Source organism: Lagenorhynchus albirostris, chromosome 10 (assembly GCF_949774975.1).
Source record: "Lagenorhynchus albirostris chromosome 10, mLagAlb1.1, whole genome shotgun sequence".
NCBI lineage: Eukaryota > Metazoa > Chordata > Mammalia > Artiodactyla > Delphinidae > Lagenorhynchus > Lagenorhynchus albirostris.
The window spans coordinates 75,652,262-75,679,921 of NC_083104.1; the positions used below are offsets into that span (position 1 = coordinate 75,652,262).

General features: G+C 42.0%; 1 protein-coding gene across 1 annotated transcript; it reads left to right on the forward strand.

Annotated features, from left to right (window-relative positions):
* Positions 1-955: 955 nt before the first annotated feature.
* OPN5 (opsin 5) lies at positions 956-27,421 on the forward strand. Its single transcript, XM_060164218.1, has 6 exons — positions 956-1,085; positions 4,908-5,027; positions 8,369-8,539; positions 11,702-12,036; positions 23,178-23,419; positions 27,358-27,421. The coding sequence occupies exons 1-6, from the start codon at positions 956-958 to the stop codon at positions 27,419-27,421; spliced, it is 1,062 nt and encodes a 353-aa protein (XP_060020201.1).
* The last annotated feature ends 239 nt before the right edge of the window (positions 27,422-27,660 follow it).

Below are 27,660 nucleotides of genomic sequence, written 5' to 3' on the forward strand. Positions count from 1 at the left end.
AACATTTCCCCTGTAGAGAAGGCAAGGATCTCATTAGCACTAACTAACAGATAAAGGTTACCTCTCTGGAGACCTGGATCGCAGGTATTTGGGCTCCCAAATTATTTTTTTTTCGATTGCCACTTTGTTAAAACAAAGTTTTTTATCCATTTTTTATGTATAAAAGAAAAATACTATATCCTTATATATGCCAAAATCATCCAAATTGCTTCACTAGGATACAGATCTGTTTTACAACATATTAGCATGAGTATTATTACTGCTTGATGAACATTAAGCCCCGGCAGCTGCCGACACAGTAAAACATCGTCATGAAGAGCACGGTTTATGCTGATTGAATTTACACAACACTCAGTGAGCAAGAAGAGACTCAGGAATGGGGGAGAAAATTCCCAAGGTGTCACCTGGGTCCCCGACCTGTGTCTGACACACATTCAAGGCAGTGGTGGTTGAGAGTCCGCCTGCCGATGCAGGGGACACGGGTTCGTGCCCCGGTCCGGGAAGATCCCACATGCCGCGGAGCAGCTGGGCCCGTGAGCCATGGCCACTGAGCCTGCGCGTCCGGAGCCTGTGCTCCACAACGGGAGAGGCCACAACGGTGAGAGGCCCGCGTACCGCAAAAAAAAAAAGACTAGATGCTTCCGCTGCAGGGGGCACAGGTTCGAACGGTCGGGCAGCTAAGATCCAACGTGGCCAAAAAAACCCAAAATGAGATAACATAGGATAGGCTTGGCTAATCTACACACTGAAGAATTGAATACTGACATATTTGGATCATGGAAGAAAAACGTCCAAGTGTTCACCAGTTATTAATTAGAGACTCAAGCATGACTCTGGGAACGTGCTTTTCATTTTAAAGCAGGGGGCGTGGTTATGAGATGGGTCGGGCTGGCTTCTTCAGTTCTGCGGTGACCTCCACGTATCTGCCTTTCAGACCCTGGCGCCGGAGGAGGGCATGGCTCTGAACCACACGGCTCCGGCCCCGGATGAGCGCCTGCCGTACTACCTTCGGGAGGGGGATCCCTTTGCTTCCAAACTTTCCTGGGAAGCGGATTTAGTGGCTGGCTTTTACTTAACAATCATTGGTAAGTTTCCTTGCCTTTTCAGTGCAAAGGCTGCATCTAGAAAATTCATGGGCTGCTATGTTAATTTTGCACAAAGATTCCAACACTTGAGCGGATATTTTGAGATGGAGAGCGGGAGGAAGCAGGAAGAAGGGGTGGCATCACAGAGTTCATACATGTTTCATAGAAACGACTCTATGATCTTTATTATTAGGGATAACTATTCCCTCGATAATCCAAAGAAGTTTTACAGCAAAATAATTTATCTTGAGACTATATTTCATTTTGGTTGCTTTGCTAGTAGGCTTGTCTACCAAAGGACAAACTTAATGATCATGAGCTCTTAGTTAAATAGAATGCTTTTACTTTTTGAAAAATACTTTTGATATAAGGATAAGAGTATAGTCTCAGAACGGACCTTAGAACTCATCTAGTTTAGCCTCTGCTTTTCACAATGGAGAGAACTCTGTCCCAGTGCTGTAGTCAGGATGGATACACTGTGTTTACTTCACCTAAAGTCAGGTCCCACCATGATAGCATCACCAAGTGATTTTGATGAGAGTTGAAAAAAATGTATGAATAATAAACGGAAGTCAGTTCAGGGTCAAACGTTTTCCTGCCTGATCCACAGCATGGTACGTCTGCTTCCAGGCTCTGGTATCCAATGTGGTGGCCACGTCTGGCTCCTGAGTCCTTGAACTGTGACTCTTCCAAATTGAGATGTGCTGTAGTATAAGTAGACACCAGATACTGAAAACATAGGACCAGAAAAAATCATGTAAAATAGCTCATTAATAATTTTAAACAACCGACTACATGTCTAACCTATAACATTTGGGGCCTCTTAGGTTAAATAAATATATTCTCAAAATTCATTTAGTAATATTTTTACTTTGCTTAAGATGACGACCAGAAAACATTTAAATACATGTGTGGCTCACGTTTCTGGTTTCCATGACATTTCTATTGGACAGCACTAGTCTAGGTAATTAGATTCAACCACAGTACTTTTCTTACATTGAAAATCGCTGTTTTAAATTTGGGTAACCAGTGTGCAGGTGGGTTATGTCTTTAGGTGTGTCTGCCTTTAATCTTTTCAGTTGTTGGGTCAAGCTTTCTCTGTCTCCTTCTCTCTTTCTCTCCCCCTCCTTCTCTCTCTCTCTTTCTCATCTACTTATTACGGGCTAAGACTTTCATTTAACCTCCTGAAATTAGCCAAACTCATTAGAAAAGTCTGGAGACCCCTCTATGGTCAGTGCTTGAGGCAAAAGGAATCCACGAAATTGAATCAGAAATTCCACTGCAAAGGGATTCCCTGGGTCCTTGGCTTTGCTATTAGTTATTATGGTACTGATTTAAATTCTTTTTCTTATCAATGGACCTCCATGTCCTTTCAAACACAAATATATATCGAGTGCCTATTCTTTGCCACTGTTTAAGTTGCTGGGAATACAGAAGGGAACAAAATGGGCAAACTACTCTCTCCCCACACAGGGACTACCTGGTAGTAAAATCCACATTGAATTTTTATTAAACATAAGTACTTTCAAGGATCAGAAAAGACAGAAAAATAGACATCTTATAAATTGACTTTGTCGCAATCAATTGCAAGGAATGAATTACAAAGTAGCATCTGTAACCTGACATGTTTCTCCAGATGACACAAAATAGGGAGGACGATTAAGGGGTGAAAATCTACAATCATATTCAAATGGGAGTCCTGAAGAGGCACCAGATAAAGGGGTCCGAAAAGAGTCCCGGAACAAAGGGAGCCTCAGATCACTCAGGGAGTCGGGGGTGGGGCCAAATGTATGTTCCAGAGCAGTCGTTCGTTCAGGATGAGGCCAGGGTCAGCTGGTGGGGGCTGGACTCATCCTCGACCCAGTCTTGGGTTCGGTGCTGTGTCTGGTTCCCTCCCTCCTGGGTATGTTACCAGATTCCTTTAAAGGAACCAGAGTGGAATGACATTCTTGGTGAGCTTTGTTAAATACTAGAAGTCTTAGGGAAAACTGGAAGATGAAAAGATAATGTGAGTTTGGAATAGAGGAGAAATAAACTAGAGACCTATTTCCGTCCTCTCCTCTTTTACTACAAATAACGTAGTTCATTAACGGTCTATATACGAGATTTAAATTTTTTGTATTCATAGAAAGAGTCAGGATTTTGGTCATCAAAAAATGTCCCCCTCACTTTAGCTTTTACCTTCTTAATCTTCTTTTCCTTTAACTCTCATTAAAAATAAGTTTGCATTCTCCTCATACTCCCCTACGGGAGATTGCCTGTGGGAATAATCAACATGCAGCTCTCGCAGAGAGTTAACTATTTTTTGATAAGCTTTGGGCACTGGGTGAAACCTTATGAATCATTAGTAAAGATAATTTAAGAAAGGAAAAATAAGAAAATCAATATTCTCAAAAGAGAAGTAAAAAGACAAAGGATGTTTAAATGAGCTTTGTGTATCAACTGCATATGCATAGTTACTGTTTTTTAATCTTTTTGGATACAAAGTAGAAGGCATGTGTTTATAATTTTTCTAGCCATGTTTTCACATTTTAGTTTCCCAGTGTGCCTTGTTAGCTGGTTTCCTTTAATGCGACATGGGTTTCATTTTAGTTGGTTTAGAATCTCCACCACCTCTTCTATTTTTTTCCTCCTCTGTCTTAAGAAAGCTAAAGAGGTTTTAATAGACCACGAGGCAGCACTGACTCCTGGGATTCAGAATTTCCTAAGACCACAAATGCAGTTAATGCCTGGTGGTTTCAGACCATCAGCTGAAACACACATTTTTCCCCCTTGCCCCCCCCAAATGAATTGTGGTGGAGAAGTAGAAGTTAAGATAGAAAAATCTGGGTTTCTCCTGTTAATACTCTCCTTATTCCTTACTACTAAAGGCAGCTGTACCAGATTCTCATTTATACACAGCTACACTATGAAGCAAGAATTCCTGAAGAAATCTACTCTACATGTTAAGCTATGGAAGTAGGTGTATTCTTTTCTTAACTAAAGTCAGTAGGGAATGGGTCTTTTTGGATTTAAACTGGGTTTGTAAGAACTTTTGAACAGCATCATTGTAATGTCAAAGCCAGTCATTAATAAAAGGATATATAAAAGTGGGAACACATTTATATCATTGTTGGTAGGTTGGTGGGTTGACGGCCACTTTCTCTCCCTTTGGTGGGAGTGGGAGAGTCCATGTTATCAATCGTCACCCACTTCCCCTTCATACTTAGTCCAGTAGCAGTGGCAGATAGCCAGCGTCCATGTCCTCAGGATGCAAAAAAGTCCTGGATGTGTCTCCAGGAGATGACCCTGTCCTTGCAGGGGGTCATGCCAGCCTAATCTGGCCTCTGCTTCTCCTGAATGCTGGTCCCCCCTCAGGAGTCCACAAGAAGAGTGAAAGCACCTCATTTGGTTTGGGTCACTTCGTCTTCAGAATTTATCGATAGGCAAGGGGTTAACCCTTCTCATCAGAGGGGAGGAGTTCTATAAAGCTAATACTCTAAAAATGGCTGAGGAGATGCTGCATCCTGGGGATTAGTCCAAGAACTGACCATGGGGATTCCCACACCCTGCTGAGCTTCACTGGGAAATTAGTGGTTCTTTTTCTGGGTAAGTGCCGTTTGACAATCCCTGACTCCTATCCCTTTGGAGGTGAACCATCCCTCGCCTGTCACTCACAACTCATGCTTTTTATTTCATCTTCTTGACTTAGATTTTTATTTAGAATCCTCTCGCTACCCTCTAAATCTATGGTGTCCATTTTTTGAAATTGAGAAGTGTTTCGTATCTGAGTGAGCTCTAAATCCTAGTTTTAACGATGGAAATTTGTATTTTTCCTTGTAGGGATTCTGTCCACATTTGGAAATGGGTATGTCCTTTATATGTCTTCTAGACGAAAAAAGAAGCTGAAACCTGCGGAAATAATGACTATCAATTTAGCGATCTGTGATCTGGGGATTTCAGGTAACGCAGCCATGCCATTTCTTCTTTGGGGGTTTGAATGCCCCATTATAAAGTCCTCACTGGCTCACAGATCACCCTACCCCCAGCTTCTTTTGCTCCTCCTTTCACAAATCATCTTTACAGTGTTTGTGGTAAGTCAGCAGAGTGTTGTTTGGCTAAAGAGATCATCCATTTAACATAGATGGAGTCCATTCCATGTGCCGGGCATGGTAGATGCTGAGGATACAATTTGAAATGATACGTGAGACTTTGGATACCTCACAGTATAGTGGGCTAAATGATTCAGAAAACAGAAACTTACAGACAGGATTTAGATCACTGTTTTGAGCTCTGTTACATCCCTCACTCGCTTAGGGAAATCTGTTAAAATAAACATCAAGGGGGTGAGGTCTTAAGGGTAAATGATGGGTCAGAAAGGTGAGCCAAGGAAGGGGGAAGGGTTGCCCTTGTAATGACATATTTAAGTGTGGCTTAGGGACTGACTGCAAGTATAGGAAGCTTCTAGTTCAGTGGTTCTTGACCTTGGCTGCACAAAAAAGTCACTTGGGGAAATTAAAAACAAAACCAAAAACAAAACAGAAACAACTCACAGCTGGGTTTCATACCCAGAAATTTTGCTTTTAATTAGTTGAGAATGTTACCTGGCCATCAGGTTATTTAAAATTAGAATTTCCAGGTAGATTTATTGTGCAGCCAAAATTTTGAACCACTGGTTTATTTCTTGCTTCTTTGGTCTCTCTGGTAACCCAGCAAGGAGGAATTGGAATAAAATTTCTCTTTAACTGTAATTCATTTTTACAAATATGAACAATTTTGGGTCAGTCACTTCCCTTTACATTTACATATAAAATTCCAGAGTTGCCTAGATACACTCAAATATGCCTCTGGATCCCCACTTTCTGCTACACAGCGTATGGTTTTAAGGTACTAGAATTAGGGAAATTGAGTTTGAATAGCACACATCAACTCGTCTTTCCACTGGAAATCTTTTAGCAGGGTCTCATCCAAAGCATCCCTTCTAAAATGTTTCCCGGTATTTGTTTCTCTCTTCATAAGTGGATGTTTCTGCCACTGCCAGTCTCTGAAAACAAGTCTTGGTGATGTGTCTACTTACTGAGTCACTGTTTATTACACAGCAATGGATGTGCTGCCCTCTCACTGAGTTTGGATGATCTTGGTTATTTGGGAAGACTTTACTCAGTATGGACAGACGGAAATATCATGACCTCTTTGGGGAAATACACATGCACATTAAGAGGAAAGTGACATATCCGGCCCTTTTCTGTGAAAATAGTCGCGATACGCCTCAGAGAATTTGCCAGGCTGCAAAGTGACTGCCATTCTCGTTTTGGCCACGCGATGGCGGTGTCGCAACATGAATGATGGCTCTCCGGTCAGCTCACCATGCTGCCCCCTAGTGGTTCTCTCGCTGGTACTGAACGTAAAATGCTTGAATGAAACGGGCCATTTCAGTCACGTCCTTCGCTTATAACCAACTTATGCTTAAGTCTGAATTAGACTAGGTTTGAATAAAAATGTCCTTAATTGGTCAGATACATTGAAAATGCTTTCACCCAAGCAAGTCTGCTGCAGAATTGCATAAACCACCTCATTACTCTGTATATATCTTTAGAGTAATTCACCAGAAAGCATTTTCTGCCATGGGTTAGTTTTCTCTGATCAACTCAGATCATTTTTTGCAACCTCTGGTTATCTCTTAAATACATTTTTTCCTTCCAATAAACCTTAAAAATTTTTATGTCTTTTTAATTTTTTTTCTTGCTTCACTATATTCCATTATAAGCACCTTGAATAAACACATCCTAGAGACCAGATGTATGTCATCTATACAACTAATATTTATTGTTTAAATATCAATGGCTCTCAATCATGTATATGTATTAGAATCACCTGGGGAGCTAAAAACAATATATTGTGACGGCCCAGCCAGATAAATGAAGTCAGGTAAATTAAATCCAGATAAATTAAATCAGATTATCTGGGGGTTGGAGCTCTGGACACTGATATTTAAAATTAAGCAAAGCAAAGCAAAACAAAACAAAACTCCTCCAGTGATTTTAATGTGCAGCTGGGTTTAGAACCATTCTACCTAGTGGAGGAGGGAGAGACCTTTCCAAGAGGTTCATCAAAACCCTTTGGCATCCCGAAGGTTCTAGATGACATCCCATAGGTTCATCAAAAGCTCCACTCCAGAAAGAAGCCTAAAATACCTTTTGCTGATGGATCCCAGGCACAACAGACACAAATTTTGCTCCATCGGAGTCACATTCAATTGTCTTTTTTGCTGTCTTTAGCACCCACCCAGCAGACACTCAATTCAAGCTCTGAGTTTGCTGTCTCCCCTGCCTAGAATATTTTCCCTCTAGATGTTTGCTCGAGTCCTCAACCACTGATTTAGCATCTACCTAAACATCACATGCGCAGAGAGGTCTTCCCTGATCTCCTGATATAAAACAACCATTTCCGTCTATTTCCTTCCTCTGCTTCATTTTTCTTCCCGGAACTCATCGTGACCCATCAGTCCGTCATATTGTATCTTATATTGCAAATTATTTGTTTCTTTTGCCCCCTCTATCTATTAAAAATGAATCTGTTAATCTTAATCTCCACTTTGTCCTCTGGCACCTTGTTGCATCCTGGGCACTAAATAGTTCATTTGTTAAACAAAAAACTAATTCTTTTACACTGGGTTTCCTCACTGGCAATGGGTTGTAGACCCAATAGGACTGGGAAGCTCTGATATGAGGGTGCCCAGTCTAGCCAGTTGGAGCATGAGACCAGCTGTGTAGACCACTAGAGGCGATGTATGTCTAACTTAGAAAAGCACCCAATAAATATGTGTTAATTGACTGAACTAACAGTGTACCAGGTACGGGGCACACCTGGGAGGGGTGGGGAAGGCTGGCCCCTGCAGGCTGCCAATGTCAGTGACTTGGTTCTTCTAATGCATTAAGGTTGGGGAACCCTCTTTTGACAGATGGATCTGATACAGATTTTGGAAAGCTTCCTCAGCCATTTCCTTCAAAGGGGGGGAAGATTGAATGCACAGCTGGATAAGGCGGGTGCAGGGCATGAATTAAAGTAGAAGATGACTTCCTAGAAAGTAAAAACACAAACAAACAAAATGAACTGATGAAGCCTGAAGGAATAAATAGTTTAAATCCCAGAAATCTGGGTCTGGCTGTAAACAAACTGGGCCTAACATTTCCGAAAAGAGCTCTCTGTGGTCTGCATGGGATAAAGCTCAACAGCGAGTTGAGGTAGGCGAGGTAAATTTTAACCGAAGGGAACTTCCCTTGACAAGTTGCTTGGCGCTCCAGTTGTAGGCAAACCGTTCACCATCATCTCTTGCTTCTGTCACCGCTGGGTGTTTGGCTGGATTGGCTGCCGCTGGTACGGATGGGCTGGATTCTTCTTCGGCTGTGGAAGTCTTATCACCATGACTGCTGTCAGCCTGGACCGGTACTTGAAAATCTGCTATTTATCGTATGGTAAGTAGGAAGGTTTCTATTCCCTGAGAGTCAAATCTAGGTGGATTGTCAAAGCGGTACAAGTTTTACCGAGAGGTAATAAGGATTATGAATAACCTCAGAGACCAGGAGTATTTCTACTTATAGCTTATCTTGTTCTAACCTATGTTTAAAGATTGGAACCTGTGTCAATGTAGGTTTCTTTAAATACTACTTTTATAGGAATGTCTGGTGTTTGGCTATGATGCTCTTAAAAGTATCATTTTTCTGTCTAAATTGTGTAAGCTTTTACCGTGTTAAGCCATACAAGCAAAAGAATGCATTTTATACATTGAAAGGATGTTGGGTCCAAGACGTTTAGCTGGTTCCCCAAGTAGTAAATATAATTATACGGAAAGATGTTTCTGGTTCTCCTTTAGCACTCAGGATCCCTATGACTGCAGAGAAGAGGAATTCTCCTCCAGGTTAGAGAGCCGTGCCGCAGGAAAGGACACACATACAGAAATACCGCCCAACATTCTTTTTGTGGTCTTGGTAGGTAGAAAGATGAGCAGCTAAGAGAACGGGCCAGGGGTGAGCCAGCAATAAACAAATTTTCAGAGGCTAAAGATTTTTCTTTAACGATAAAACGATTCTACGTGTGAAAAATTAACTTTTCGTACTTTGGCTTCTTGGGGCCTGAAATGGGAAGGATCAAGTTGATGTGACACTCTCAATGGGGTGGAATTTCTCTTTATATTTTAGAAGTTTACAGTCCTAAATTAAAAAAAAAAAAACATGCAGGGGGTCAGGGCAGGGGTAGGGTCATGGCCCAATGTCTGCACCATCCAGGCTCACCTTTAAAAATAAAAATTGCATCTTTTTCTAAACAGCTTAAAACTTGCAATAGAAATAGCTTGAATCAAAAATTCCAATAAAATACAAAAAATACAATTATAACTATGCTGGATGATTTCAGATTCAATATTTTTCTATAAACTTATTTTTGATCATATCAAAATAGATTTTAAATATAGATTTTACAGACAAAAAAGCAAAAGTTCCATTTCCTGAGAATATTTGAGGAAGACTAAACCTCGATGTCTCTGCTTTTTAAATATTCTCCTGACTTTAGGCTTTGGGTCCGTTAAAGAGATGGTGCCGCCCATCCCCAGAATCATTGCAGGGCATAATTCCTATGGGAACGATATATTTTTTTTTCCAGCTTCTTCTAAGGTTGATTCTCGATAGTCTAGCTTCATCATTTGTTTTGTCGCACAATTAAACACTCCACACAGTGTCTTGGAATGCTGGAATTAGAAGGTCGCTTGGGGACATGTAGACCTTTTTCCCGTGTAATGTGATAAACTGTTTTAAGGCATCCCTGACAGACAGCCACTTGGCCTCTTCTTGAATAATTCCAGTGACCAGTGACGGGGAGCTTACTACTGCACAAGGCAGCCCATTCTCTGATTGGTCTGCTCTCATTGTTACAATGTTATTCCTTATATTAAGACAAAACTGCCTCCCAGTAACCTCCACCCATTGGTCCTAGTTCTGACTGCTGGAGCATCACAGAACCAATCTACTAATCTACTCCCTCCTGTACTTGACAGCCTTTCACCATAACCGAATGTAAGTATAAAACACCTCACTAAGTAACCCTAACCATAAATGCTTCTACGTATGCCTGTGCACATTCCTATAAATATATATATATAATATACATAATTATTTGTGCCAATGTCTTCTCCATTAGAGTGGAGAACTGAGAGCTGACGGATATCGTGGCTACGTAATTGTTACCCCTCTCTGGTGGGTCCGTGAAATTTGCATTTTATGGCACTGTATGTTTGAAAAAATAGAGACAAAGGAAACAATCTGTTATATTTCTTCTTAGCGCCAAATAAGACAAACACAGGAGTAAATACTCGTGTTAGTGCAGTTCTTCATAGTTTGCAAAGGAGGCCTGGCATTGTTCATTTCACCCGTACCAAAATCTGTAAGCAGTATATCTTTATTTTCTCCATTTTACTGATAAGAACACTGACGTCTGGAAAGGTTACAGGAAGAGGGTCAAATACTAGAAATGAGAAGCATTAGGCCCTTCTGATTTCCCAGACCTCACATGACACTAAACAGAGGCAGGCCTTGAGTCTGTGCTGAAGAAATCGTTTGGCTTTTATTAAGCATGTTTTGATATTTCTTCTCTGCTACCAAAAAGCAAGGCAGTTAGGGGTTACTTCTCTGGCCCTTTGGGTTTCAGGCAATAACCGGTATGGAGGTAATTTCCCCTGCAGGCTGAAGCCCTAGATCAGGCTGACCTGTCTTAGGTGGTTGTATTGAACTTTTGCAAATGATCACTAGCGCTTTACAGCTTTCCTTAAATGACTGCACTGTTTCTGCCTCTTGGAATTCTCTTTCGGCGAATGGAAACTAGTGCTGAAACACAGAGCTCATTTTTTTTTGTTGTTGTTTTACTGGAAATATTTTCACAGAATTTCTTTTGCAGAACATGATATGATCTACCTAGATTCCCCACTTCTCCATCTGTGGCTGTGTGAATGTGACTGTCGTATTAATAACATTGGAAGATTCAAAATCTCCTCTCACCCAGTGGGGTCACCCCATAACGTCACCCCACACAGTCATGACCGTGGCACCAACACCCACTCCACGAGTGCTTAGGTGAGAGGCACACGAGCTTTTAGGAAGAAGCGTATTTTAAAGATACGGGCAGTGTCTTATCACTTCTCCCGCAAAGGACTCTACCTTAGATAAACCCTTAACACATGCTTTTTTGGGCTCCATCTTTATATTCTACCAGTTGGCCTCTTGTCCTGGATAGGATCTCAAAGATCATTCCGGATGTTTTCCCAAGACCTTCCACTGTCTTCAGCATCCTCTCATCTTTTTTACTGCCACCTCTCCCCAGCTTTTGTCACTTCCCCCTCCCAAGGCTCCCAGATGCCTAGAGAAAACCTTCCCTGTGAAATCACTTCCAGTTTTATTCTCTTGGAAAAAGGGCCCAAGCTCTGGAACTCTCTTCCCTCCACCCTACTCTCCCTCCGGCTTTGGTTACTGTGACCACTTCTCCCAGAATCCAATGGATTAACTCTTTGGATGTGGAATTTGACCTATGGAAGGGAGGTATCTGGGCAGAGGGTAGATTACATCCTACTAATGCTATTCTTCCACCTCCAGGGGTTTGGCTGAAAAGAAAGCACGCCTACATCTGCCTGGCCGTCATCTGGGCCTATGCTTCCTTTTGGACCACCATGCCCTTGGTAGGTCTGGGGGACTACGCACCTGAGCCCTTCGGAACCTCGTGCACCCTGGACTGGTGGTTGGCCCAGGCCTCAGTAGGGGGCCAGATTTTCATCCTGAACATCCTCTTCTTCTGCCTCTTGCTCCCAACGGCCGTGATCGTCTTCTCCTATGTGAAGATCATTGCTAAGGTTAAGTCTTCCTCCAAAGAAGTAGCTCATTTTGACAGTCGGATCCCTAGTAGCCACGTGCTGGAAATGAAACTGACCAAGGTAACTGCAGTCGTAATTTACAGACGTGTTTTCTAATCAGTTAAAACTTCATAGGGCAAAGAGGACAGAGAATGTTGGAGACTGGGAGAACTTCGAATGTCCACTGTTTATGTCCTTATGAACTTTGTTATTATTTATTTAAACCTTTGTAGTATCTCTTCCCTCTGTCTCTATCTCCCTCTCATTTATACACACACACACACACACACACACACACACACACACACACACACGTCTAATAGCTACCGAATTTATACAATGGATCTACTGGGGGCTTTTTCTTTCTATTGAATAGGATATCATTGCTTCTTACAATTATTTCACTAATAAGAGTAATAACTTTTATGATTCATAGAACGCCTCACAGTATTTACTGTCCTGTATGGACTTTGATGGGCACGATTAGGGACATTCCTTACTAACAGAGTCAGAGCTTACCATGTCTGCTTTCCTATGGGAAACCCATCTTCACACAAGGGCAATTTCTGCAGCATTGAGTCCCTTGGCAAATGCTAGCCTCAGAGTTAGCAGCTCTTCAGATATTGTGGTGTAAGGAGAAGAGCAGACAGTTTGAAAACGGATGAGAGTTTGGATTCTATCACCGACACTTGCCAGGTTTGTGACCCAGAGACAGATACTTAACTTCTTTGAATCTCTACTTCCTCACTTGTGTAACAGGGATAGTAACATCTATCTCTCTGGGTTGTGGTGGAGAGTCAATGAGATTAACATGTTATCCTGTCATCGGCTGCGTGGATGATGTTAAAGGAATCATGATTCCTCATGTCTCTTCTAACTTTTAGGAGTTCTGGTAAGGGTTAAGGCAGTGGTCTTTACACTTCCATCACGTTTCACCCTTATATCGAGGAAATAGTTTTCAGCACATACTCTCAAACTGAGTTTTTAATATTAGCACACCCTAGTTTCCATCTTATATTTGAAAGATAAAAATAAATGTAGATTGAAGTTCTAATCATTCTTCTGGTGTCCCAATCCATCATGTTGAGTGATATCCACCTTCAAGTGTCCTCACAGCCTACCCTGGAGACCACTGGCCTTAGGGACCAGGAGTAACACAGTTCCCTCCAGACCACAGGTGGCTACCTACTAAGTCAGGACTTTTGTCCTAGTAATAGTTTTCTCTCCAAATTTCAGAGTTTTAGATGTTGTGCAAGGACCTCTTGGTTGCACAGTGAGAGCTAGAGGTTCTGGTTCCTTTACTCCCGAAACTCCACATTTGAGTAGAAGAAAGTTTGAAGTTTTCATCACTCTAAATCTATACTGATCACCTAAAAATGGAGCTGTTCTACCTGGACAAATATGCAGCATCAGGAATCATGATCAACTTCTAGCTTACAATGGGCTGTTATGTAAGAAAAATATTTCCATAAATTCAGGATCATGAATTAAGTTCTTCATTTCTAGCTCTTCCTTTAGCTCCTGTCTGTGATGTAAAAAACCAACTAATGCCAATAAATTCATCCAAGTTAAATGTGGATTCCGTTTCATCCAAATCCTATTCGGTACCAGGTACTGTTCTAGGAACTAGATGAATGCAACCGAGCTGAAAGTGTTTGTGTTCAATAGTTCCTGGAAGTATGCCCAGGGAACCACGTGATGGCTGTCACATGGGGATGTGATCTCAGTTGCATTCCTGTAGGGTGGCATGCCATGAAGCTGCCGAGATGTCATCTGATGTCCTCTCCTCTTCCCATCCCCCAAGGTTACTGGCCTTGAGACACTTGTCTGGGTGAATCTGGGTCCTCCTACCCATGAGGCCCTTCTCCCGTTTCTCTGAGGCAATCACTCATCATCTTCTCTCCTGTTAGTTGAACTCCTCAACTCAGCCCACTCACAGCCAGCTTTTACCAATACCCTAGCATCTGGTTCTTCGTGTATTCTTGAGGGTGGGCAGCTCGTTAGTCAGAGCTCCTAAAGCTCGTTATACATACACGGGGAAGCTCAGCATATAACATTTAATTTGATGCGTAGTGTTTTTGTTTGTTTTTATTAAAAAATTTTATTTTATATTGGGGTATAGTTGATTAACAATGTTGTGTTAGTTTCAGGTATAGAGCAAAGTGATTCAGTTATACATATAAATGTATCTATTCTTTTTCAAATTCTTTTCCCATTTAGATTATAGGGTTTTGGGCAGAGTCCCCCGTGCTATACAGTAAGTCCTTGTTGGTTATCTATTTTAAATACAGTAGTGTGTATATGTCAATCCCAAACTTGATGTGTCATCATTCTCCTTGCCCTGCGCTGTGTAGACCAAATAGTCAGGCTCACCCAGACCAGATTAATCAAAGCAATGTTAGAGGAAAAGTGTAGGCATATATGTGTATGATTTTACTTTATATATGACTTCTAACATGTATTCTCATTATATTATACATGATATCTATAGTATATGTTACATCTTGACTTCATTTGTATATATAAAACCTATATTAAAATAACCTAAACATACAATGCTTCTAATTATTGACATTTGTGCAAAATATTTAAGTCAAAATTCAACCTACGTTGAAAAATAAACAGAACTTTCTACTGTGGCACATTCTATTCTAAATTTAAACTATTTTCAATTACTAGTTAATTTTGATTTTTTTTGTAGTGAGTAAAAATAAGTAGAAAAACCTTCACAGGCCTTTTCATAGTCTTAGAAGCCTTGTCCTCCGTTCAACTACCTCTCAGGATTGGCCCTTTGCTTGTTCATTTGATGCTTCTGATCTTCAGAATGTCCTGGTCTAAAAGCTTATTAAAGGCCACCTCATAGGATTATGGGATCAAAATAATTCATTTCTTTGTGTACTCTAATTATTTCTAGGCAGGTTATTATCTGGGCCTGCATTTTGCCAGTCTGACCTCGCCAACTTAAAAATTGATGCTCCAGCTATAAACCTTTCTCCACATTGTAATTTCCTTCTAATTAATTAAAAAATGGTTTTGCTAGACTTTTATAGCAGGCTGAAATTTCAGACTACAGAAATTGCAGAGGTGTGCGAAAGCAAAAAAACCCTATAGAAACCAAAAAAAAAAAAAAAGGAAAGAAAAAACCCTTTCTCTTTGTATTCCTATGACTCAGTATAATCTCATTTTTATGCCGGCATTTGATCTTGTAAAACAAACAACGTTACACAATCAGGGTAAATTCAGTTGAATCGGGTTTTCCTCCTCTTCCTAGGCTCTGTGTAAGTTCAGGGAGGTCTTTATAACTCCATGGGACCAGTGTGTGGGGGCATCTGGTTTGGTTGTTGTCATTTATTGACCCTAGTATTGCTGAGATAGTTAAGGTTTCCTCTGGCCTCAGGCATCCATTGTCATGGGTCACTTCGCATCCTTCTTGTTTCAGCTGTAAGGCCTCTTTAGACTCACTGGAAATTCCAGGTACTTCCCCATCCTTCTTTGGCAACCCATTGGGTGGATGTCAAGACCTTGGCTGGCACCCTGGGAAGTGAGGCACAAGCTGTCTGCTTGTGCAACTGCATTGAGAGTCTATTGTTCCCCCAACCCCTTCCCTGGCCCCCTGTGCTCGGTTCAGTGGAGTATTTTCAGGACAGCTTCTCAAGGTCAGTTACCAGCTCCCCTGATGTCCTCCCTTGCCTTTGGGCTGTAGGCCCTTGACGCGCTGTGGGCTCTTGTATCCACGTACGTCCCTTTAACATGTCCACACTGTACACTTAATGCCTCTAGTCTTGCATATCTCTGGCTGCAGATACTCAAAAATCATTTTTGTCACACTCGAAACCCTCTGCTTCAACTATTTTCTCTCTTGTAAGTTTCGAATTTCTATTTTGAAACTCAGACGCTGAGAAATGAATGTTTTACTTCTTCGGCATTTCTGCTTGTGACAACCTTCATACCAATGCAGTGGACACTCTTGCTGCTGCTATGATGAGGGGGAAGGTGGAGTAACAGGAAGGAAATACCAGAAGTTTCAGTTAATTTTTCCGTATATGACTATGCTGCACATCTTGGTACTTCATATTTATTCATTCAGCACACACAGCTCACCTACAATGTCCCAGGCCTATAGTTAGTATCCAGATCCTGTGGACACCTGGGTTGCTCTTTATTTCTCTTATTTCTACCAGGAAACCTTCCCAATCCCTCCTGCTTTGTTGAAGTCCCTCTGCTATGGGCCACCAGAGGACTTGGCGTATCCACTTTTCTGAATGACACATCTTTGTGGCTCTTTTTGCAAGATAGTAGCTGGATGAGAGCAAGTGCTGTTTGCTCTGGCTCCCCAGGGCCCGACACCTGCTAGATGCTTAATCAGGATTGCTGGGATGACACATAATTGAATATACTATGTTAATTAACCTAATCACCTTGATCAGTGTTAACTGGTCCCTTGACCCCCAGCTTGAGGCCCTCTGTCCGTTTTATACCTGCAGAGGCATTTTGTTTTGCTTTGTTCTTTCACATTGACTGTGAAGCCTTTTTAAAACTCATCAACGTAAACCTCTGCTTCCTTCAAAAGACTCCCCTCCAGCATTGCTCATGGAATGTTATTTATCATTGGGGGTTCGGCGTCAGAGAACCCCCATGGGGACTCTGAGGGCAGTTAGTGGGAAAGCAGAACTGTATTCTTGAACCAATGTATTAATTGCTTTCCTCTGGTTCTTCTTACTTGTTCTTAGCTTCAGTGTTACTTTCCAGAGAAGCGTTCTCCAAATTGAATGCAAGTCCTCCTATTAAAATGTTTCGTTGCCGCTTTTCCGTTTGCCTTGTAGAACTTGTCACAATTTTTAGTTAATTTACACTTACCTACTTACTTCTGTGATGATTTGTTCCATGTCTGTCTTTACCACTAGTCGATAAGGCCCACAGGGGTAACAAGCATATCTTTCTGTTCACTTTGTGTCCCCAGAGCCTAATACAACGCCTCAAACATATACAGATATATTTGTCGATGGAAAGAATTTCAAAGTTCAGCGCCAGTTTTGCCACTTCCCCACCGAGAAATCTCGCAAAGCTGACGCTTGTTATTTGTGTTGGCTGACAGTGGCTGAAACCCTTTCCGGGTCTGAAATTTCCATGGTGAGAAATTGTCAACATTTTATGTCTTGCTGGGGAGCAGCAGGGGAGAAACAATGTTTCCGGGCAAAGACGGCCTCTTGACTTAAAAGATACGCCGAGACAAGTTATTGATTTTCCAAGATTCCCTTGTGGCTAGAGTGCAGCTATGACCCTAGGCTCCAGCTATGGTAGCCTGTCTCAGAAACTAGTGACACCCGGTGAAGGGCAGGGAGATTGCTCCCAAGGACACGGCTACAGCAGCAGGAGTTTGTGTATCAGAACAGGTTCAGGTCATAGTTTTTGGGTATCATTTCTGTCTGCTTGGCCCCGATTCTCAGTTGAGCATTCCCAGTGATGCTCTGTCCTAACCAGTGCATTCCTTTTCTGTCTCACTCAGCTAACGTCCATTTCTGTTGCTTACAACTCAAAACACAGATGCATAGAGTGACATGACCTAATTTGCAGCCTCTCCTTCCAATCACAGCTTTCGCTTGCTTATGGAGTAGTGGTATTTTAAGATTTGAGAAAACTGCAACTGGGAAGTGCAGAATTCTTATTTTTCTTCCACTCCTTTAAAAAAATTTTTTTTTATTTATTTTTTGGCTGTGTTGGGTCTTCGTTGCGGTGTGCAGGCTTCTCATTGCGGTGGCTTCTCTTGTTGTGGGGCACGGGCTCTAGGCACGTGGGCTTCAGTAGTTGTGGCTCTCGGGCTCAGTGGTTGCGGCATGCGGGCTCTAGGGTGCAGGCTCAGTGGTTGTGGCACACGGGCTTAGCTGCTCCTTGGCATGTGGGATCTTCCCTGACCAGGGCTCAAACCCATGTCCCCTGCATTGGCAGGCAGGTTCTTAACCACTGCGCCACCAGGGAGGTCCCTACTCTTTTTTAAAATATATATAAATTAATATTTCCTAGTCGGATCACAACCAGGGCACCAAAGCTCTCAGAAATTTTTTCATCAGTGTATGAAGGTGGGTCTGAGACAGTTGGCCTTTGTTGTCATTCTGCTGGTAAAATAGAAGGAAGGAGGAAACTCAAACTAGACGTGTTTGGAGTTGTCGCATTACTTAATTTCTTAAAGGTGGTGTGAAAGCGAAATATCGCTACCCCTGTTTCTACATAGATGAGGAAACAGAGGGCCGAGGAAGGTAGGTCACAGCTGTCCAGCTCCCCACCTTCCTCCTTGTCACTGGCAGCATCCCTCAATGACAGGCTGCCCACGCATGGAGGGCCGTAGTCTTACAATTGGCATTTATCATTGCATTGCCAACTTTTATTACTGTTTTCTCCTCTAGTTGGGAACAAATCCATATACTTGCTGGCTAGAGCCAAGAGAGAAAAACCAAATCTGATCCTGCCTGTGTTCCTGCCAAATGTACGCTCTCTGTAGGCAGGCGGGACCCTCTCCTGCCCTGTCTCTCAATGCACAGATGTGGTGATCTCTCTCCTTGTGACCTTATCTCATCCCAGCCACTGCAATATCTTTGTTATCAGTAGTCTAGCTGGTTCTGGAGTGTGATTCAGCCTCATCATTGGTGGGGCATTTATTCCATCTCTTTGGCTCTGATTTTAAGCCTTCACTTCCGCATCCAGTCCTCTCCTTATCTATTTCATTATCCAAGGTAGCAGGCAGCTTCAAATGTTGGCTGAAGTCTTACTTATATCTGGGCAAAGGAGCCTGGTGGAAGGAACTGAAGGGGCAGATCTTAGAGAGAGATTCTGTCTCCCTTACAGTGGTCAGTGGAACTGAAGCAAGATTGGAATCCAAACCTGAATATCTCCATGTCAGACTTCCCCACTATTCCACACTGCCTCTGCACACAGACGAGATAGGACTTCCCTTTTTTGGAAAACTTCTCTGCTGTAATGGTTCAGATGTATTGGGCCCAGAGGCAGCGCCTTATAGAACTTCTTCATCCCTATTCTATTCTTGCTTTAATTGGTTAATTCACTGGAATTGATCCATTGTGGGCAGTACTGCTTACGTGATGCCTGATGCCAGCTTGAACCGTGTAGCTGAAACGTACCAGTATTTCTTGGTCCTCTGCAGCAAGATATTTTAAAAATCAGCAGGGTTGCAGATGTGTGATTCTTTTGTAGAAGCTAAACATGTATTCTATGAATTTCCTCCCACAAAAACTGTCTAGTTTAAGAATTTGAAGTTTTATTCCTTTTCCAGTGAACCAAAAGGCAGTGATAAAAATGAAGCAATTAAAAAAATAAACAACTTAGAAGAAATTGATGGGTACAGGTGCCTGTATTAGAATTGGTTTAAGGATGTCTGGGATAGAAATTTTGGAAAAGAGAAATGAGGACACACTTAGAAATGTGGAAAGTGAAGGACAGAGTGATGGGAAGATTAAACGTGCTCCAACTTGAGTAGAAAGTTCTGGGAAAACTGAATGTCACATGAAACTTTTGCAAAGTTTTGCAAAGTTTTGTAGTCTCTCTTAAAAATAGCTTTACTATTTCAAAGTTTAATATTTTGTGGACTTTATTTAACATGAGAAGCTTGTAGAAAATGACTGTGTCTCATATTAACTTTGTATTCACTTCAAAAACATAAGTAACATTATGCAGTACTTTGAGATCTAAGCTTTTATCCCTCTTTCTGCTTTAAACTTGATTTCTAGTCATTCAATTTGAAGTATTTAGCTTTATTCTAATCCCAGAAAAAACACTCGGATTCATTTGCTATGTATGTAAAAACCTTGGTATATTTTAATTCTCTTCTGTCCTTTTAAAAAGGATAACAAAATGCAAATGTTTTAAGTCCTTAGTGTTCCCCATTATACACTCCCATAAAAAGAGAAAATATGTAAAACGTAGAAAATATTATGGACTAAGTGCTAATCTATTTTTTGTCAATGACTTTGGCAGCAACACAGAAAACAGCTTTTGAGATACTGTGAAATCATCTTATGACTCACACCAAAGGAGAGAGGATGGAGCTATGTTAAGTTCCCAGACATCGGCTAGAGCAAGCTTTATTTATATTGTTATTGTTTATTTGAGGATTTAGAAAAAAATATGACCCTCGCTGTGAGCTTTGAGGCATCCACTCCATTTACAAACAAAAGTCACACAGACCAAACCAAATGCTGTTTCTCCTGGGTAAGCGTCTGCAGAAAGATGGAAAGGCAAGTAGGCAGGAGAGCTGCATGTGTGCTTCAGGACTCCTCTATAACTGCTGAGCGCAGGTGAGAAGTTTAGCTCAGGACCCTAACTCGGGACTTGAGGACGTGCAGGAGATCTGGGCTCATTTGATTCACCTCTTTGGGATTTAGATTCTCTATTTGCAAAATGGTTACTGTTGAGGTTTTTCTCTGCTACAGTTAATATTTAAAGATGATCCTTGAACTTTTTGGGGTAGAACTTTAGAATCTGAGACTTTCAGGTAGATTTCTTATGCTTGCTTCTTGACACAGCCCACACACATGGGGTTCTCAGGGCAAGCACACCCTACTGGCAGGCTGTGCCACAGATCAAGTAGACTGAGGGGTCCGGACCACTTCCTGCTCCCACAAAAGCATATTGAAATGCACATGCACACAAATGACTTTGTTATGGGAAAAACTCTTCCAATTGGATTTCAAACACAATCAAGTATGTGCAACTATTGTTGCTTTAACTACTATTAATAAACTATTTGGTGTCTCATTCCTCGTCCTCCACACCAGCTTGACGTTGCTGACCTTGATGCTGGGAGCTGTTAATTTACATTTTACTTCTGAAATTAGGGGATGGGGGCTGTGAAAGGAAGTGGCTCCTGGCCTCAGATATCTCCAGCCTCTCATCCTCCCAGGCCTTTAGGTAACTCAAAAGGAAGGCTGACTTTTCCTAAAACTGCCTTTATAAAATCCCAGGGTGGGTCTGACTATGCTCGTTCTAGTCATGTGTCCAACCCTGCTCCTAGGATTGTAGCCAGGGGCATGCAGTCCTCTGGTCAGACTTGGTCTTGTGATTCCTGAGATGCCAACTCCATAAAAGAGGATACAGGGCAGAAGGGTTGCTGGCAATGCTAAGGCCGAAGGTATACTGGGAAGAGGAAAATAAATACAAACAAACAACAGCAGATCTTCATCACACAGAGGGCAAATTTGAATACGGTTTCATTATTTATCTTACTGAAAGAATAATCTAGTAGATAATGGTATTAAGGATGCTTTGAAGTTAGTTCACTCTCTCTCAACCGGGGCTTAAAATAGCTCGCATTTAAAAGAAAACCGGAAGCTTGGACTTCCTTTGCAAATCTCGGTACTCTAATTAAGACCCCTTTTGTTTCTTGTTCATACAGTCGCCTAAACAAACCTGCTCAGAATGGAAAGTCTAGGCGTGCCGGCATTGTGTCTGCTTTGTTCATTCTTTTATCCTCAACACAAACACGTAGGAGATGCTCAATCACGCTGGTTGAATGAATAAACAATGACTTTTCTGCCTCCGATTTTTCCCAGCTGCATTTTATTTTAGAGGTTAATCTTCCTAAACGTGACTCTCATATGTCTCCTGCTCAAAAACCTCCTGGTGTTTTCAGGCATATGGAATTAAGGGCAAGCTCAGTAATATGTTATACAGAACCCTGAATACGTGGATGTTATCTTTCTTTCCAGGCTCGTCTCCCTTGGTTGCTTTCTCACACATCAAAGTGAATTGCTTACTAGTTCCTATACAAACCTCACACATACCTGTCTTTACCTTTGCTTGTGCTGGTCTCACTCACCTTTATTTCCATTTGCCAGCGTGTAGGTTATACGCCACATTCCTCCTGAGACTCTTCTTACTTTGCTCCATAGCATGTAATTTTGTCTTCCTCTGAGCCGGCACTTAAACCATATTCAGCTTCGTCACGTAGTTGTTAGTGCTCTAGAGGGATACAACCCAGGCACGGAGGGGTGCGGGTGTCTCCGGAGCACTTACACAGTGTCTCACGCAAAGCACTTGCTAAAAAAAGATTTGTTGAATTCAAGTGGGATAATCTATAGGGTCAGACTACATTCTTTTTTTTCAAAATAAATTTATTTATTTTTGGCTGCGTTAGGTCTTCGTTGCTGCAGGCGGGCTCTCTCTAGTTGCGGCGAGCGGGGGCTACTCTTCGATGCGGTGCGCGGGCTTCTCACCGCGGTGGCTTCTCTTGTTGTGGAGCACAGGCTCTAGGCACACGGGCTTCAGTAGTTGTGGCACGTGGGCTCAGTAGTTGTGTCACGCGGGCTCAGCAGTTGTGGTGCACGGGTTTAGTTGCTCTGCGGCATGTGGGACCTTCCTGGACCAGGGCTCAAACCCGTGTCCCCTGCCTTGACAGGTGGATTCTTAACCACTGTGCCACCAGGGAAGTCCCAGACTACATTCTTAAAGAGCCTGAATGGCAGATGGTGAGAAACTAGTCAGGGTGCTTTGAACCCTATCTCTAACTATTCTTTGGTCCAATTAGACCAATTTGGTCTAATTTGGTCTAAAATTAAGAGGCTTCTAAGGGTAAATATAACTTGGTGAGAGAGAAAAGCACTTTCTGGAAAAGTCTCATTTTATACAACTGTGTCGCTTTGGTTCAAGCTCAATGACTCTCTTTTGCTTTGTAGCTAGTGAATTTCCACCATCTGAGCCTCAAACTTGAGCCAAAGGAAATTCCATTTCATAGAAATCTCGGAAGAAGCTTCCTATTAGAATTTCAAACAAAGGCAGAGTTTCTAAGTTTCCTGAGGCAAATGAGGGCGATTTAAAATTTCATCAAGGTGTACATATTCTCCATCTAGTTTTTAAGTGAATGTGGGTTGAGAAGTCTGGAAATTTCCGGCTCACAGATGTCCTTTTAGCATGATTTTCCTGCTCCACGTAGGCACAATCTGACACCTTTTATAGGGTTAAACTTCGGGTCTTTGGGTACATTCAAATTCTGGAGTGGAGAATGGATAAGATGTGGTGAATGGGATAAGAATTGTCATAACTTCTTCTGGCTGAACATCTCAGAGATCCATATGAAATGATTCCTACTGGCAAGATAAATGAACACATGATAGACAGACTTTCTTGGGTGTAAATAGGCTGCCTGATCCTCTCCCCCACACCCATCGTTTCCACCAAGTGCCTCGATTTTGTTCTCTGTCGCTTTCCCTTACCAGGTAGCGATGTTGATTTGTGCTGGCTTCCTGATCGCCTGGATTCCTTACGCAGTGGTCTCCGTGTGGTCAGCTTTTGGAAGGCCAGACTCCATCCCCATACAACTCTCCGTGGTGCCAACCCTCCTGGCAAAATCGGCAGCAGTGTACAACCCCATCATTTACCAGGTCATCGATTACAAATTTGCCTGTTGCCAAACTGGTGGTTTGAAAGCCACCAAGAAGAAATCTTTGGAAGACTTCAGGTAAAATTTCTGAACCTGCAAATGAGGGATACCCTCTTTGTTTCAAAATTCCGTGGGGTTCAAGCCACTGGGAATGCTGCCTTCTTAGGGTTAGAGCTCATCACTTAGGATTAGTGCTAGGAGGACTTTACTTTCTGTTCACCAGAATTCCTGAAATCAAGTAGTCAGATATATAGGAGTTGGACAACAGGAGTAGAGGGCGGGAAAAGTGATTCTGCTTTTTATTGTAGGGCAGCCAAGATACGGAGCCATGACCATCTGAACATCCACCCTGTATCACTCCCATGTGGAACCAAATCCACTTCACTCCAAGAGTTACTGTGCCACATGGCATCGATCCAAAATTAAATTTTCACCACGGAAAAGATTCTCTTGTTTGGGACATTTCTACCATTAGCTAAGATATAGGATTTGGACAGGCAAAGGAAGGGGAGAAGGGGAGATGACGTTTTTACTCTCTGCCAGTTTCTTTATTTTCACAGCAAGACCCATATTATTTCTTCTCTTTGTCAGATGAGGAAATGGAGGTTCAAGTAAGGTGAAGGTCTGTTGGGTTTCAGAACTCAAGCATGTTGACCCATAACTATATCTACTTGCTTTAAACTGATCTTCATTCTAGTTCAAACACATTCTAAAAGATCTACAGTTTTAATGTTAGCACTTATTACCATTTTAGGCTATGACTACTGTGTTGCTTTTAATTATCCCATTTTCTGAAAAGATCCCCGCCATAGGATAATAAAAAATTAAACAGAATAAAAAGATCTACATTTTTATACTTCCTTCCCCCACATATTGTGATTTTGATGTCCTGTTTTACATCTTCTGCTACACAATGAACAAGTGAGTTTGGGGATCCAGCGCCATTTTTCCTAAAGACCCGAAAGGCTCAGGGTGAGTCAAGAGTGGCGGGTGATTGGTCGTGTTCTATCCACTCAGGGACAGTCTTAGTAGAATGTGGAACAGGCACAAAGTTCCTGGTCTGAGGTGAGGGGTATTGAACGGCCCCTTAATTCTTACTCACTTGAAGTCTAGATACTTTTCAATGCTATTTTCCTTGAGTAAGTAGGGAACAGAGGAAAAGGTAGAATTAACTATGAGAAGATGTGGGTGTTTTTTTTTTTAAACATCTTTATTGGAGTATAATTGCTTTATAATGCTGTGTTAGTTTCTGCTTTATAACGAAGTGAATCAGCTATACATATGCATATATCCCCATATCCCCTCCCTCTTGCATCTCCCTCCCACCCTCCCTATCCCACCCCTCTAGGTGGTCACAAAGCACCGAGCTGATCTCCCTGTGCTATGCGGCTGCTTCCCACTAGCTATCTATTTTACGTTTGGTAGTGTATATTAGTCCATGTCACTCCGAAGTGAGAGAAGATGTGGGTTTTGACCTTGTTCTTTCACTGTGCTCGGGCAAGTGACAAATCTTTTGACCTTGAGTTTCCTCAGCATGTTGGTACAGCAGCAAAAAAAAGATAAAACAGGCACAAAACGAAAGGTAGTGCTGTCGCTGTTGCTGTGGTCCAGGGGAAGAAACACACGACTTGGAGGTAGGAGACCAGAGTTTAAGGTCGATTTTGCTGTTTACAGTAGCTCTACATCTTTGGGAAAATGAACCACTCAGAGCCTAGGATTGGGATGAGCTGAGGGCAAAGCCCATCTTCCAAGCTGTAATAATTACACAAAATGCCCAGGTGAAAAGGGCTAGGTGACAACTGTTAGTGTTCTTTTTTCCACATTGTTGGTGGTTATTACCATCTCTGTTGAATTGACTAGTTAAATTCAAATGCTAAAATGCATCTGTTTTGGACATAATAACACTTTGTCCTTATCAGCTATTAATACTCTATTATGGGGCTTCCCTGGTGGCGCAGTGGTTGAGAGTCCGCCTGCCGATGCAGGGGACATGGGTTCGTGCCCCGGTCCGGGAAGATCCCACATGCCGCGGAGCGGCTGGGCCCGTGAGCCATGGCCGCTGAGCCTGCGCGTCGGAGCCTGTGCTCCACAGTGGGAGAGGCTACAACAGTGAGAGGCCCGCGTACCACAAAACAAACAAACAAACAAAAAAACACAACAACTCTATTATGAATGCAGGTAGGGAGAACACTTGTAATGGAGCAGCTGCGGGAGAAAATAGTGAGGCACTTTTTCATCTGAAGGAGATGGGAATTTGACAGGAATGACTGAAGACAAATTTCACTCACCTCATAATTTGGCTTCAGACTGACTCTGTGTTCTGTATATTTGCTCACAAGTGTGAGTAGCACGTAAATATTCAACACTCCACAATACAAAGAGAAAAAAAATTAGGTGGAAGAAAATGACTTAGGGCCACAAAGCTTTGGAAAAATCAGTCAGGCAAGGGACAATTCGGTTCACCTGCTCCGATTAGCCATTTATATGAAACAGAGCAATTGCTTTGCCTAACGATAGCAAGGGCTGCTTCCTTACTCCAGAGTTTCAGCTTTTGGTGGAAAAAGCAGGCGGTGGTGATGAAGCAGGGTGGAGGCCTTGGATTCTAGAGGCTGAAGCATCTTCAGAGAAGAAATGTTGAAAAGGTGTGATGAGTTGCAGATTCTAGAAGGATCTATTTTGGGGGAGAGCCAGAAGGCGGAGCAGTGGCCACCAGACTTTTCTTTTTAGCTTTCCAAAGAAGACAGACAAACAAGAAGAACAATATTTATCTTTGCTGCTATCAAAAAGCTAAGAAAATAGGTAATGTGGAGGTCCATAGAGTGAGGTGTAGGCATAGGAAGCCAGTTCAGAGTGGCTAATGTACTACCAGAACAATTCAATTGAATTAAACTGGATTCATTTTATCCTTGGTCTTTCATTTTCTGAGCTCTGAAATGTACTACTCATGATGGGAGACTCTCTTGGGAAATAGTTTGAATTCAAATAAAAAAGCTAACGTGTTTGAGTATGAGATTGTTGAAATAAATTTTGAGTAACTTTAACGGTTCATTAAAAGTTAACTCATTTTCCCCCCCTTGAATTGAGTCCCCTGAGATTTTGGTAGACGCTGATGAACTGAAGGAAAAAAATGTGGCCAAGAGCCCTTTTTGAAGTTTTATTATTCACTACACTATATTATCCGGAAGTAGTCTCGCATATTTTGTAAACAGTGTTTCCGCACCCTGGCTGTGTATTAGAGACATGCAAGGGAAATTTGAAAAAATACCGCTCTCTGGACCCCATCTGCAGAAATTTGGATTTAACTGGTCTGGATTAGACCTGAGCATCGGTTGTTTGGTTGGTTATCTCTCCCAGATGATTCACATACACAGCCGTGGTTGAAAGCCAGTGAACCAGAGTCTGGGAAAGGAAGACACTGACGTTGCAGCACGTGGAGTCATAGGCCTTTCACCCCACCTACCTAGAGACCAATGAGGCCACCAATCACCAGTGACAGGTGACCCAGACTTCAGATGCAAGGCCAATCTTAGGTGGAATAGAAATGTTTAAAAGAGCTGGTGGTGCATAGTGAAGGCCTGAGGCATTCCACATTCCTAGTATTTTAGTAAAGATAAAGAACAAAGAAGAACAAAGCCCCAGACTCTGGCATTGCTTGTAATCATGCCTCCTCTGACCACGTTAGCTGGGTGAGTCACAGGGCCCAACTGAGTGGTAGGTTGGTGTGCAGAGAATTTTGTCCTAGAGGACAGGAAACTCACTAGGGCACAGGAAATGTGCTCTAAACCAGTGGCTTGTTTTTGGAAAGCTCTGCCCAAGGAATTTCTTGACTTTGAATATTCTAAATTGAATTATTATTTTCCATCTCTTTCTAATTCAAGTTTTGTGCATATAATCTTCGTGGTACTCAAGCTTGACATGCCATACATATATGTCTTTGTGTATGTATCTGTGTGTGTATGTACATATATAGTGTATTATATATATATTAAATTGCATCTTTCTTCTCCTATATCCAGGCTGCACACTGTAACCACAGTCAGGAAGTCTTCTGCTGTGCTGGAAATCCGTCAAGAGGTATGAAGTTGGACACGGCATTACTCATGGACACAATGATTCACTTATTTGCTTCTTCACTGCTGTAAACGTTTGTGACCACACTTCTATCTCGATATTACATTTTTATATTTTGTACCCTCTCCCTCTTTTTCTTTAGGCCAAGATTTGCTAGGAAATTCCAGTGGCCAAATGGAAACTAGATGATAGGTTACTACTTCCAGGAATATTACTAGAATGAGCCTCCCTGGAATTTTTTTCTTTTT